The sequence below is a fragment of the Temnothorax americanus genome, unplaced genomic scaffold (assembly GCF_048541705.1).
Source record: "Temnothorax americanus isolate GAGA-0224 unplaced genomic scaffold, ASM4854170v1 Scaffold3, whole genome shotgun sequence".
Classification (NCBI taxonomy): domain Eukaryota; kingdom Metazoa; phylum Arthropoda; class Insecta; order Hymenoptera; family Formicidae; genus Temnothorax; species Temnothorax americanus.
This window is the reverse complement of record NW_027509442.1, coordinates 6,211,893-6,226,469: the sequence shown is the minus strand read 5'-3', so window position 1 is coordinate 6,226,469 and position 14,577 is coordinate 6,211,893. Positions and strand designations below refer to the sequence as shown.

Genomic DNA, 14,577 nt, shown 5'->3' with positions numbered 1-14,577 from the left:
CTAACAGAAAAACCGGCAATCTTGTGACAATCAGTTCAAAATAAGTTAATTACATTGAAGTAATCTATAATATCTTTAATTTGTAATATGAGTATCTAAAAAGGGGGTAAAGCTTTTTAAGACTTTTAAAATATTTCTGTTTATAACATAACGTCATCACAAAATCATGATTTTTCGTATCAATCAAGATTAATATCTCCCTTATACTCATTTCTTTTCGTTTTGTGAAAGAAAATCGACGTTGCAGAGATAGGACATTTTTTTTATTAAAAAAAATTTGTTTTAGAAAACTGTTTCTACTTTTATAGAATTAATCCTTATTATTTGTCTTTATATCTGCAATATAATAAGTTTAATAAGATTATAACGATCAAATTGTTGGATAATTTGCCTTTTTACAGGGAAACTAAATATCAAAACTTGTTTCAAAAGTTTATTCACAGTATTTATATGGTATCACAATTAAAGACGCGTTTAATTGCTTCCCAGTGAATATAATGTCCCAAATCGGGACATATTTAAGACGTCACATATCCCAATTTGGGACATACGTGTTGGCTGGGAAGTCACGCTTGGATACTGCAACCGTGTCCTGAAATTTAATAAAACTGTATCTGTATATCCGTTGTTATATAAAGCAGAGAGATATTAATTATCAAGTTCGTTGAACACAGAAAATAAATACATATACAACAATTTCGATCATGGGGCTAATATTATTTGTAAATTGCAAACCCCACTTCTCGAATTACGTGCTGCTGATTACCGCTGTTTTCACAACGGTGATCTTTTAAATTTAAACCACCAACAAACATAACTAAATTGATATTAATAATCAAATTAATATTACTATGCCGATAAAGCTTCTTACAAACTTCGCACTATTGTCAAGAAATTTATTACAAAAAATATTAAGAGCTCGAGAATCTGAACCTCTCTATTTTCTGAGTAGAAATCTTATCACCCGCCCACCGAAGGTCTAATGATATGTCTCGCGATAAACGTGATACGAAAAATCACATCGTTTTCAATGAAACAATTTGAAGAAACAAATAATGTATATAGGCACAACATAGAATAAATAAATATAACAATTCCATCGGGCAGATTTTCGAATTGACATTAATTTTTGAACATATCATCGCTGTAGTATGAGCTATCCACTGGTTACTCATTGTCAGTTTTACAATGTGCTCGTCAAAACAAAAATGCGAATTTATACATTGAAATTATATTAATAATCAATTAATAACCGTAAGCACTAACTGGCACGTGATTAGTAATCGAATTTTAATATTTCTAATTTATAAATTAAGCCGACCGCCGACCATCTGCCAGATGATCGAAATTGTTATATTTATTTATTTTGTGTTGCATACATACATCATTACTCACTTTTGTTATCACTGAATGTGATTAACTGCTTTTGAATGAAAACTTCTGGTTTTGTTTTTCAAATTCTTCGAGATTGACCAAATACTTGTGAAGTTTCGCTTTTTGCGTAATCCAAATCTTCTTAAAGTCATTAAAGTCAGTTTTACAGCGTAAGAGAAATGATAAAAAAAGGATTTTACTAAGAAAAAATTATTAGTCAATATATAAAGTACATTTAAGTATTTCCAATAATATAATTACGTTTACAGGAATATAATTACATTTAAGTATTTTCACGAAAGATTAAATACATGCTGACAATAAGCTGTACGCACTTAAAAGTAAGGCTTTCTTATTCCTTTAGAAGAGTACGCTCTTAAAGTTCTAGATCCTTTCCTTTTATTTATAATTTTATTATTTTTACTGTACATCTTGTACTCCCTTTACATTTTTGTGACAAATGCGTAATCTAATCTAGAGTATCTCGTGAGTTTCCTTTTTGATTGATCCTTTCTATAGATTTTTTTTTTCCATCCATATTCACAACTTATGAACAGTAATATGTATTATTCACAGTCGCTATACAAATTTCGTTCGACACATTTTGTTGATATATATATTTAACAACGGACGTAATCAACTTGTCTTAACACTCGAGAAGTCAAAGCGATTATTTTGACCCCTATCAAATTTTTAACTAGTAACCTTGATATTATTTGATAGAGTCTTGTACTCTTTTCCTTCATTTTTCCAGCCATTGTGCTCTCAGATTTCGTAGTTCTAGAAAAATTTCAATGCCGAAACAACTCAAATTAATTAAAAATACGACCTTAAAATGATATCAAAAATGCAATCGCAACAGCACAAATTATCCTAAACCAATGTCGAGACATGTTATCAGCTTTGTTTCGGATTTGTAATTATCTGCGAAAAAAAAAGTATGGAACCGCGAAGATCAAGCCCTTTTCTATCAACCTTTCTAGCAATTGTACATACACGACAGCCTTCTAACATTCTTGTAATTTTTAACAGTAACAGGAACTGTGCAACATCTAATGCCCAATCGTCAACCCTTTTAATACTCGGGGCTGGTTTTAGTAACGAACGAGCTCGGGCCAACATTTTTCCAGGAACAATATTTCGGCCATTGATCTTTTTTCATCATAGAAATTTATCCCAATACGAAAATATGTCGCATATACAAAAACTGTGGGAAACGATTAGTTATTTAATGTATAACGGATGTCTGAGAATCTAATATCATCTAGATTTATAATGAATGCAGAATAATGTAAATAAAGAGTCGATTTCTCTTCAGCAAACGTTTCATATGAAACTATTATATTATTTCGTCTTTTTTGTCGTTTGATATCAGGTATTCTTGGCGACAGTAAGTTTTGTTTAAAAAATTTATATGTCAAAATTCTGTTATCTTTTTGCATCCTTCACAGGCCGAGAATTTGTCAAAAACTTTTAATATTTAATGTTAAATAATTTCTGTACAATGCCTATATTCTTAAGCAATTTCCATTTTTCTTAATTATATTCGTAATATATGTATATTTAATAGAACTCAAATACATAATGAGAAGGCTAATATGTCACAAATCGATCAATCAACAAACAAATTTGCAGTTTATTTTCAGGTCGTAAAGCCTCACCGGACATTTAATTTTAAATTTATTTCTTTAATTCTGTTTCTCTCTCGGTTTGCCCGTTATATGGAAATCGCAGTGATGCAAGTGCGAATCGACAGCAATATTATTTCTACTACATTGTTTGCACGACTAGGATAGGCGATCTTTGTTGGCAACTTCTAATAATTGAACCAACATGTTATCTTATTACACGAAATTTATTTGACTTGGTGACTTCCATTGTTCGTGATAACTGGTATAATTTGATTTCATTGAACAACACCTTGCCATAATAACAATTGTTTCAAGAAGATTGAATAAAGTCTGAGGAAATTTTACATATCTCTCAGAAAATGTCCGATTTGGCTTGTCAACGCTATATATAATAGCATTTTAGTCGTTTCCGTAACTTCCTTACAAATAGCACAATTTCCTCCATTTTTATCGGTTTCTCTTTATCTAGTTAATATATTTGTTCATTGCGCGCTATCTTGTTGCAACTATCTTGTTCATTGCTATCTATCGTCTTTCATTTTTACGTTTCTCTTTTTTATTCAAAAAATCACTTTTGCGTATTACGACCGTTCGTACAAGAAAATATATGATTCTGTGAGGGGGAGAGTTTTCGTCTTTAAGATATTCAACCGTAAAAGTTCGTCCATGTACAAAGGGTTTCGAGCTGTTTTCGCATTCGCCGATGACAATCCGAATGATCGTTTTAAATGCACTAGCAATTTTGCTAGCGGGCTGCCACTCCACTCACATTCAGCTTTACCCTGCGTTGTTGCTCCCTAAGAGTCCATTGCATCAACAGTGTTGCAGCTTTGGTTAACTAATCCATTTCGTTTATCGACATACTAAACAAGATGCACAATAGATTTGCATAACAGATGTAACGATATAAATGTGTTTACAAAGCTTGTGTCGCAAAATATGTAAACGTATGCGTAGCTTACACGCTTGCATAGCTTATAACTAAACAAATGATGTTATAGACGATGTTCTAAAAAAAGGATGAAAAAATTGACAAAACTTCATAGGGTGTAAAATACATTATACTTATATATTTTGCTGGGTCAATTCGAAAATATCCTGAAATCTACGTCAATAAAAGTACGCCTCTTAGAAATTTGCAGTTTTTAAGACAGCTTTGACAACGCGATCCTTCTATTTTAAATAATAATTCCATAATGTAGACAAGTGTACAGAAGATGTACAGAAGATTTAGTTAACCACGCTTAACACATTAATTGCTGCAACCAAACATGTAAAAAAGCTTAACGTTGATTACGCTCAAATACATGGGCAATCGATAAAAATCGTATAAAATCGTTTCAAATGCACGTGCAATCGCATGACTACTCGTGTATAAATAATATGAGAATCGCCGTCTAACTACAAGTATAAGATAAGAAACAAGGTGTGAGCAGCAAATACATATGTATAATTACGAAATATATATTATATATAGGATACATATATAACATATATTTCATGATTTTACTACAAACACACACAGACACACACAAATGCACACACGCACGCACGCATACATATACACGCAAGCACACGTAAGCGAACAAACACACATAGGAGCGCAACGGCAGCTAGATGATCGAACACTTTTGGTATGTTGTTCCTTCACTATCTTCTCTATTTTCCTCCCTTTCCCTGTTTCTTTTTTCCCTATTTTTTCCTTCCCTTATCGTTTTCTTATTTTTCTCTCTCTTTCTGCCTCTTGCATTCAATCTTCTTTGCGCGTACATACGCACATGAACACATGCACGCGCGCACATCGCACACATACGTACTGTATACTATTTCATATATATTACACGCGTTTTTTTTCTTTTTCACATGTCATTATCGGTTCATCGCGCACGTAAGAATCGAGAAAAATATATGTACATAAAAACGTCGTGGCGCAACGGCGATAGTAGAATAATTGTAGTTTAATAGTAATAGTAATAGCGTTGTAGACATGGTAGATTAGAAGTTAAAGTATCGATTGCTAAATATAGTCGAATCTCGTATAATTTTCGCTTTCCTTTTTGGGGCACAATACAATTCTTTATCCTTTTTTTGTTTTGCGTTTCTCTTATAGCTATTCGTTAAGAGAATTTAGAGTAAAGAAGGGAAAATAGGAGCATTGCCGAGGTGGGAGTCACAGCGATAAGTAGCCAATAAGTGTCGTTGGAAGGACATGAGTCACTATTTAAACCCAAAAATTCCTTGAAACGTGTCCTATAGTAAAAGAAACACAGACAAGACGTTGCGTTCCGTATAACGCGGTCTTTCAATTATTTCTTGCCTCGCTTTTAACTCTTTCTTTGTACAATACTACTACATTATATTTTTACATTTAGTTAGATCACTTTTCAATCACTATCATACATAAGAACTTGCAAAAGGTGTACCTCGTACCATAAACCGCAAAGTGCCCTCAGTTAGAAAAGTTTCGTCGCTGTCATACTTGTCGTGCTTGGCGTCGGTGTTATCGTTATCGTTATCGTCATCGTCATCGTCATTGTCAGCATCAGTATTCGCATTAGCATCGTCATCATCATCGTCCTGCTTGAGGAATAGGGCATTTAGAAAAATTACCGAAAAGTGAAAGGAGGAACGGTGGCGGTTGTCATCTGGCAACGTCTTGTCCTTGCTGTCCTTAGAACGGTTCGCATTGGCGTATTGGTGATTACAATGACAGATGTGCTGGTGATGGTGATTGTGATGGTAATGGTGATGATGAAGATGATAGCGATGGTGATATTGGTGATTACGATGATGGCAATAGTTGCGGTTATAGTGGCGGTGAGAATTGTGACGAGTGGTAGCAGAGTGGTCCATGGCAGGGGATCACTTGTCGGAACTCGGGCACTCCCCAGGCTGCTTCATTATCGTGTAATCCAGTCGGTATTGGGCTGAAATTAAAAGGATTTCGTGTTCTTTGTGACGACAATAGGTGAGTAGATTGTGTGTAATCACAGGTGAAACCACTAAATATTCAATACTTAAGTGCTGATCACACAACCTAGTCTATATGCGGCAGTTATATGAAACAATATTCTATAAAAGAAAAAGAAAAAAAATATGAACATTCTCTAAAAATCGTTTAACAACCTATAGTTGCATGAACATATTAAATTTATCCTAATTTATAAAATTCTAAATGGATCTTTTTTTTTTTTTAAATGCGGATTTGTGTAATACGTAATGTCATCACCTTTTTATAATTTCAATTTTTTTATTTTCCGATGTCAAATATCTCCACTTAAATGAGAATCTCATCAAGATTAGATTAAATTCGTTTAAAAACTATAGTTTTATTTGCGCATTAAGTAAAATCAGAAGTGTCCGTTCTTCATGTAACGCAACGGTCGATTGTATTAAGAGGACGTACCTTTCTTCGTAATGTCCTCCATCGTCTGATCCTTACAGTCTACCGCGAGGTGACTATTACTGCCGCAGTTATAACAGGAGATCTTTGTCTGTGGTATCACCGCTGCCGCGTACGTTACCACTGGCGTAGGTGGCATGTAGGACGCTTGTACTGGCGCCGCGGCAGCCGCGTTCGGTGGCGGCGGCGGCGGCGGTGTGCCACCGGACGCGGGATGACCCGTGTATGGATATATAATCTCGCCGTTCGGTTGGTACGCTGGTTGGTAGGCTGGTCGTGCGGACGGCCCGTGCAAGAAGTTGGAGTAGATACCGCTGCTGGGCCGTAACGCAGCTGGGAAGTGGCCGTGCGGCAGATACGTGAGCTGCGAGTGTGTCGGCGGCGCCGGAAAGGAGACGCAGTGCGATAGACTCGGCGGTCCGCCGTTCCCGTTGCCGGCCCCGTTCAATATTCCCTGGCTCTTCTGTCGCATCGTGCGCGTCTGCGAATTCTTCCTGGTAAGTTGCCTGCTCTCCGGTGGCACTGACGATTGCATTGACGACTGCTGAGGTGCTGACACAACGTGCGGCGGTGCCGTCGCTGTGGAATGCACCGGCGCGGAACTCATGTGGTCAGCAACGTTGCTGTCACCACCGCCGCTGCTACTGACCCATGGTGCAGCCGGTGGCGTTTCGGGAGGTGATCTACTACCGGTGCTATCTGAACTACTGCTTTGGGAGCAGTGCCGGCTGCTCTCAGAGTCGAGTCGCAGCGCTTGCAGTTGTCCAAGGCAAAACACGTGCTGAGCGTTACATCTGAAAATACAATACACCTCATGATAACTAGTCATGTAATTCTTTAATTAAGTGTTAAACGTCAAGTACTTATTATATTCCAATCAATCCCATATTAAATTTCTATTAAAATTCAATAGCCAGAAATCATTTTTTTATTAGCTTTCAATCGCTTATATCACAAAAAATATTGCCTGGTAATTCTTTTATTTTAGGATAACTTTTCTTAGCTTTTTTATCTTTAATATTTTTAAGGTTGTTAATTTATTGTTTAAACACTGAGAGAACTCATTTATATGTACCTTGGATATCGATTTTGCATTCCAGTTACTGGTACAGTAGTGAGACAAGCATAACATGGTGAGTTCTGAGCTGTATACATTTGTGGTGGTGCAGGATACATTTGTATTTGCGCGGGATCTATCGATGGCATGCCAGGATAACGCCGAAAATTGGGAGTAGTCATGTGATTGTGATAATGATGCATCGCCGGATGCTGTTCCTGTAATGGCATCGATTTCCCACCTGTACTACTGCTTGAATCGCCCAAAACCTCCATACCTGATGCCTATAGGACAAAACAAACGATACAAACTTGTAAAAAAAAACTTTGAATGTCAAAAACAACATTAATTTAAATTTTATGGAGATCTATTTATAACTGTATTCTAATAATTTTTTTAATTAAGAAATATGGGGTTTTTCTTACAATATCTTATGTATTATGCTCTTACATAGAATACGAACCGAAACATGATAACATTTTCTTATTCGTATTGTGTTTATATATAAAGCTAATATTCATTTTATTAATATATATATATATATATATATATATATATATATATATATATATATCAAAGTCAATACGTTATTTATTAAGCTAGTATTTAAAGTAAAAAAGAAAACATGCTGAGATACATTGAAACTTTATAACACTATTTTCAATCACTTGTAATTTAAAAGCTATCGCGAGAGAGCAATGTCTCGTTTTTGCCAAGAAAAAATTGATTCGGATTAAGTAGACATAGAGTTCTTGAAGGTTGTATATATTATGCGCGACATTCCATAAATCTTACCTCGTTTTCAATCGATTCGGCGAGTGAATGTGAAGTACCACTGTCCAGCTTTTTATCCGTTGAAATCTGATTTAAGCCATTGCTGGTTTGACTTTTGACTATATTCCTCAACTGTCCTACCGCATTCGGTGTCAAGCCGATGTCCCTTAAGTCTTCGTCACTCATTCTTCTGATCTATAATCCGCATAAATACGTACGTAACATAAATAATTCAGTTTCAAATTGTACAGTCTGATGACAGCTGTATGAAAACATGATTTTACTTACCTCGTCGCGAGAAAAGTTCTGCAGGTTGCTCTTAAAGTTCGGCATCTCCTTACCCAGCGTCTCTCGAAGGGAATCGCCAGAGTTGGACGACCTAAGTCGTGGCGGTTGTTTCGATTGGGTTGCCGAGATCAGAGTAGACGACGGAGCGTTGTCGATGTTATGTCGGGAGAAGCCCGATGAGCTCATGTTAGACAAAGGAACGGACCGCGATGATGGGAGTAACGGTGATTGACTAGGAAGACTTCTGCTTGCGCCGGGCGTTGGTAGAGGCGGTAGGGAGTTGTTGTTGCTGTTACTAGTAACGTTCGAAACGGAGCTGCTCGTCTGGCTGTTTGAGCTCGACGATGCGAGACTGGTCGAAGTGGATTGAGTAGACTGCGAGGACGAGGCGCGCGAGTTAACATTAGTCCTGCCGCGGCCCATCGGCGAGTTACTGCGACTAGGAGATCGTGACTGGGATGGCGAGGATTGGCGACTGACTAAGGGGGAAGGGGGATAAGCCAACACGTCGCTGGTATACATCAGCTGGTTTCCCATCATAACCTGGCTTGTCCAAGGGGGCATGTGGTTCATAGATGGGAAACCGAGATGAACGTATTGCGTAGTACCACCAGATCCCATAGGCATTTGCTCTGGGCCAGGCAAACATAGTCCTGGTGGAGGTATCGTGAGACCAGGTGGTACTCCGGTGACCATAGCATTATTCCTCATCGCTATTTCTCCTAAAACATAACACATCGATATATTGAAACAATTTTAAATTCAGGAAATGCACATAAATATATAAATCAGTCGAACATGATCAACATCGTCATATTTATTATAAAATAATTTTGTTTAACAAATAATATCTAAAAATTTTAATACAAGAAATCATATATAGAAATATTTCATAGTAAATATAAAAAACACTGAAATGATTTTTAGTTACGAAAGAGTCAAACTATTTAATCATCGTAGTAAGTGTCTACATATAGATTTTCCAATAAAAAACATTCTACATGATTTATTCAAAATAAGCAAGATAAAATAGACAAAATAGACAAGTTTTTAGATAGAATATGAATAGTTTTGCAGTATTCGTAAAATATAAATAAACTATCATGTTATTGTTGGCATAGTTGTAATTCTTTAGTCGCATTAAGCGCACTGTACTCTCGAACGAGCTGATTTAAGTAAATTAAACAAGAGACGCAAAGATAAACGTGGTAAACCATTATACTTTCGGTTTTTTTCCCGAAAAGCGGAATGTTGATATCGTTAAAGTGGCTTCGCTAAGCAATATGCTTTACCACATTACGTCATAAGTGTAATTTATCTAAACGTTTCTTTTCCGTGTCGATAAATATTTAAAAAAATACGCAACGCAGCGTACCATAAGATTGCATTGGCGGTGGCGGCATTAAGCAGCTACTCGGGATCTCAGGCTCCATTAATCTTTCATTTGTATTCATGCACGGTGGACAGCCCTGCATAAATTTTAACTATATGTAAATTACAATCGAACTATTGAAACAACCAATATCGCGCATCACCATATTACTATACAAATTAATATATAGATTGCAATATAGTCGCAATATTACAGAAGCGTGTTAATAAATTAATTGAATTTATTACAAATTAATAAATTAATCTTAAGTAGCATATCGCATACCGAGACTTTTGTACCTGACTTTGAGATCTAGCGTAACAGAAAAAAAGCTTTTCACTAAATTATGGTATTCCTATTAAATTATTTCAATCAATAATTACTTTCTAAGAACTTTGAAAATAAAAAATAATAATTTAATAAAAATAATATAATTCAGTGAACAAGAAAATAAATGTTAACTTTCATAAGAATATATATATTGCCTCTTTACTTTCTCTTCTAATTTAAAAAAAAATGGAATATCACGCATTACTTGTGTCGGTTTGAAAGAAGAGTTTATCTTTGAAAGATTCAGACGAGCTTCTTCTTCCTGGAGCTTGACGAATATGTTGCCGAACACGCTCTTCTGTTCGTACGTGAAGGCCGGATGATTCAGTGCCATCGTATACAGCAGTAGCAACTCTTCCAAGGGTTGGTTGTCGGGTTTGAAGATGGTCCCGTTTAACAGGTTGACGATCTCCCGATGATCGAGGTTCGATAGATTCTTGTACAAGATTACCGCACAGGCGTAATTGCACGAATGCAACAGTGCCATGTAGAGAGCCAGTTTTCTTCGCGTGCGTTTATCCGTCACGTTGGAAGTCGTCAACTCGGCCAGCTCCGAGGGGCTATTCGCATGGTGTTCCGTGTCACGTAGGTCATTGTAGTCCCGCTTGCCGATATCCTCGACGCACGTGCCGAGGAATCGTACTTCAAACGGCAAGCACATGTTGAGCAATGTGCACATCACATCGATACGTTTATAACTGAACAGACAAAAAAGTAGATTAACGTCAAGCGGCGCGTTGCGTCAACATCACAATTTTAACGCTAACTTAAAAATCATAGTTTTAAAGTTCTAATGCGTTGTATGGGCTTTTCGTTTCGCTTCTATACAGTCTTTCTTTCGAATAAACTCGTTGCCGTTGTAAATTTGGAAGAATACAATTACACGTTACACATTGTTGTTGCGATACGACTGTCTTTATTTATTCTCGCCAATACTTTGTACTACATGTAATTTTTTAATTTTCAACAATATGCAATGGTAATTTTGATAGAAAAATGAGCAATAAAATACAATTTAATTAGATTTTCAGCAAGAAGACGTTCAAGTCGAAAGATTCATGTGAAAACTCTTTAGCAATCTTATCAAAAATTACTTGCAGCACGTAATAAATTTAGCAAATAAACGCGACAACAGTCTAATAGAAATATATTTCTACGCGTTTATATATAGATCTGTCTTTACTTTCTCTTTTGCCATTTAATAATTTGTATATGTATATATATAGTATCAACTTGTGACGAATACCATTAGAGACATTTTTTTGAAGAAGATTAATGCGCAAAAAAGGGCATTAAAATATATATATAAAAAAAAAAATATATATATATAACAAGAAGTAACTTTTCATAACCGAGGGAGTCGCTTCGTACAAGGAACACAGAACTACGAGACGACCAGGACACAAGCGCGTCCTCCGATACGACGTCGGACTCGAGGAGCCCCTAGTGACCCAGGTGTAACGGCAGGAAGCGTAACGTAACGTATACAATGAAAAACGTATTTAAATTCCCAACGACATCGTTGGCCCGAGAGGATCCATTCGCGACGCGCGAGGAGCGCGTTTCGCGAAATGCGCGAGAGACGAACAATCGTGCGATAAGTATTATATCCCTCGCGAGAGACGGCAAGCCGAGACGACGACGACGACGACGACGACGATCGTCTTAAGAACGAGGGGGTTGGTCGACGAGATATACACGGAACCTCGGGAGGGTACCGTGCACGCTCCCTCCCCCCTCCCCCGCGCATCGAGCGACGACGCGCCGACGGTTACGCAAAATTACTCCTGAAATATCTCGGGAAGATGCGCGCGTTAAGTGTCGTCATAGCGCGGCGACGCTTCCACATTACCTGGACAGATTCCCAAACCATGATACCACGTTCTCCTTACACACCATTGCCAGACAACATTGATACCACTTGGGTGGGAGGAAAGTGTGGAGCAACGGAGCGGACAACCAGCGGGCGGCCTCTCTCTCTCTCTCTCTCTCTCTCTCCTCCTCCTCCTCCTCCTCTCGCTTTCTCTCCCTCTAGTGTCCGTCTGTCTCTCTCTCTCTCTTTCTCCTTTTCCTTCTCCGGCTGGCGGCTGGCGATCTCCTTCTCTCTCACGCTCTCGCGCGTTCCTGCGCTCTCTCGAGGGCACCGCACAATCGGGTTTTGACAATCGGGAACCGTTTCACGACCGCGCTTCAATGGTACCCGTCAGAATCCGACGGTAAAACGACGCGACGGCACAACGGAACGGTCGGGACGCACAATTGCACAGTGGCGGCAGCGACGGCAGCGGTGGCAGGGTGGCACGACAGCCGTGTAGCACACGCACACGCCGTCAGGTCAGGCTTCCACATTCGCCGTGTGCGGCAGGCGGAGATATATTGGGGCTTGGGGATGTCGACGACGATACGCGATACCACCGGGGTGTGGGACAACGACGGGACGATGCTCCAATCGGAGCGGGCGACCAGGGGGCCGAAACGACGTGAGACCGAGCGAGAGGCGATCGGAGCGATCCGCGGATCCGCGGGGCCGCGCGCGCGCTTATCCGTGCGTGCCGTGCGCCGTGCGCCGTGCGTTGCGAGGCGCGGGTAGGGTACGGCGAAAAGACACTCTCTCTCTCTCTCTCTCACTCGCGAGCGAGCAGGCGCGCGTGAACGGCGCGCGCTCCGGGTGTCCCCCTAACTTCTCCGGGTATTTCCGCGAGACGAACAACACCGACGACGCGTCGTACGATAATGGAATATATATTCACCGCCGATTCGCCCGCATTCTCTCTCGCGTATTCGCGACTTCGCTCTCTTTCTCTCTTTCATCCCCTCTCTCGCTTCTACGCTGCAGCCCCCAGCCCCCTTCCCCCCCACCCTGCTCCAACCCGCCGCAATCCTCTCTCTGTCGCTCTCCGTCGCTCCGTCTCTCTTTCTCGCGCGCGCACGCGAGATTACAAACGCGCGCGATTACGAACAAACCAATTGGTCACAAACGTTAAAAATTAACTAACAATCAATCACAAACAATTTATAAACGAAACACACTTGGAAAAATTGAAAATTTTCAAATTTAGTAATTTCTGCCGGCTAGCTTCATAGGGCCGGTCTGCAATGGGTGTTGTGAGTCGTTAAGGGCCAAAGCACATGACATGGCGTAGCGATCTACGACAATCGTAGTCGTGGACGTAAGTAACGCACAAGCTTTGGCGTAGTGCGTTATGTCGTATGGCGAGTGATGGCGAGTACGAGCAAGCTGCCAAAACCAAAGGTGAGTACTCTATTCTGATAATTTCTAAATAAATTAAAAGTAATCGTCAAATTTAGTTGTTAAAAGTAAAATTTTTACTAATTAGGCTGTAACAACCTAATTATGCTGTAATGATCTATTTTGTGCTTATATGTTAAATGACGAACAATGGTAATTTTAGGTTAACAGCAATTTTTCTTTATATAAAAATGCTTTAAAGAACGCTTTTTTTCTTCGCTTGCTCCTTGCTAATTTATGAATTTTTTTTAGATTATTGTTTAAATAAAATTGTACATGGTAAATGGTAATTTTTAGGTTAGCGGCATTTACGGATCAACGCCCGATGTACTGACGATACTCGACGTCGCGCTGCTACCCTTACCAGAATCGTTATTGCCTATACGCGCGCTGGAAGAACGATACACCATTACCATTGCAGCACGCCGCATTGCTGCGGAAACGTGCGGATGCTCAAAAGAGAAAGAGAGGGAGACGAAGAGGCGAAAAGGAAGAGAAAAAAGGAAAATTACGCTTGGCGAAGCGCTAAACGCTAAGAGTTCTTCGCCTTCGTTGCGGCTCCTCTCATCTCACGTGCCGCGGTTCGTCAGAGTGACTTTGATCGAATTCCGATTAGCTTGATCAACGGCAACTTGCAGGAATAACAGTGCGTTTAATCATTTTCTGCAGGAGGCTAAGGATTCGCAAAACGATATCAGCCATTCTACGTATCAGTTCCACATATTTTTATGGGCAGCCATTATTAGTTGGATTGGAATGGCTGTTGTAGTTAGTATAGCCGATGCTATCTGCTTTGATCTCCGTGGTTCGTATTGAGCACTGTTGCACAGATGACGTTATTATTAAACTACAGCTACTTCGATACGTTTACATATTTCAGGTCATGAAAGAAGGAACGATTACGGGAAACAGAAGATGTGGGGCAGCATCGGTTTCGGTATTTTTGGCATAAACGCAGGCTACCTGATAGACCTTTCCAGCAAGGAGCAATACGACAAAGATTATACTTGTATATTTTATATTATGCTAGTGCCATGGTCGCTGACATAGTGGTGTCTGCAACATTGAAAAAGGTACAAAAGAAGCTCTCAAGTGTTA

The 14,577-nt window shown here is 39.0% G+C and overlaps 2 protein-coding genes and 1 long non-coding RNA gene across 7 annotated transcripts in view; 2 read left to right on the top strand and 1 right to left on the bottom strand.

Annotated features, from left to right (window-relative positions):
• Positions 1 to 1,604: 1,604 nt before the first annotated feature.
• On the bottom strand, positions 1,605 to 13,065 carry LOC143900148 (uncharacterized). Its single transcript, XM_077411154.1, has 8 exons — positions 12,082 to 13,065; positions 10,435 to 10,927; positions 9,903 to 9,996; positions 8,528 to 9,249; positions 8,261 to 8,434; positions 7,484 to 7,749; positions 6,412 to 7,202; positions 1,605 to 5,932 (listed from the first exon to the last, which is right to left on the bottom strand). The coding sequence occupies exons 1-8, from the start codon at positions 12,126 to 12,128 to the stop codon at positions 5,868 to 5,870; spliced, it is 2,652 nt and encodes an 883-aa protein (XP_077267280.1). The 5' UTR covers positions 12,129 to 13,065; the 3' UTR covers positions 1,605 to 5,867.
• The window catches only part of LOC143900165 (uncharacterized), a 27,962-nt gene continuing 24,335 nt past the window's right edge, over positions 10,951 to 14,577 (top strand). Inside the window, exon 1 of one of the 2 annotated variants that reach the window (XR_013257724.1) lies at positions 10,951 to 11,706. This is a non-coding gene — a long non-coding RNA (uncharacterized LOC143900165). Of the gene's footprint in view, positions 11,707 to 12,496; positions 12,564 to 14,577 lie in introns of those variants that run through there. The other variant, XR_013257725.1, reaches the window with a different exon arrangement.
• LOC143900158 (uncharacterized) overlaps positions 13,330 to 14,577 on the top strand; it is a 4,001-nt gene continuing 2,753 nt past the window's right edge. For all 4 annotated transcript variants that reach the window (XM_077411178.1, XM_077411179.1, XM_077411180.1 and 1 more), the window contains exons 1-4: positions 13,330 to 13,482; positions 13,777 to 14,060; positions 14,149 to 14,284; positions 14,360 to 14,552. The gene's annotated coding sequence lies outside the window, so the exon portion shown is untranslated. The remainder of the gene's footprint in view (positions 13,483 to 13,776; positions 14,061 to 14,148; positions 14,285 to 14,359; positions 14,553 to 14,577) is intronic.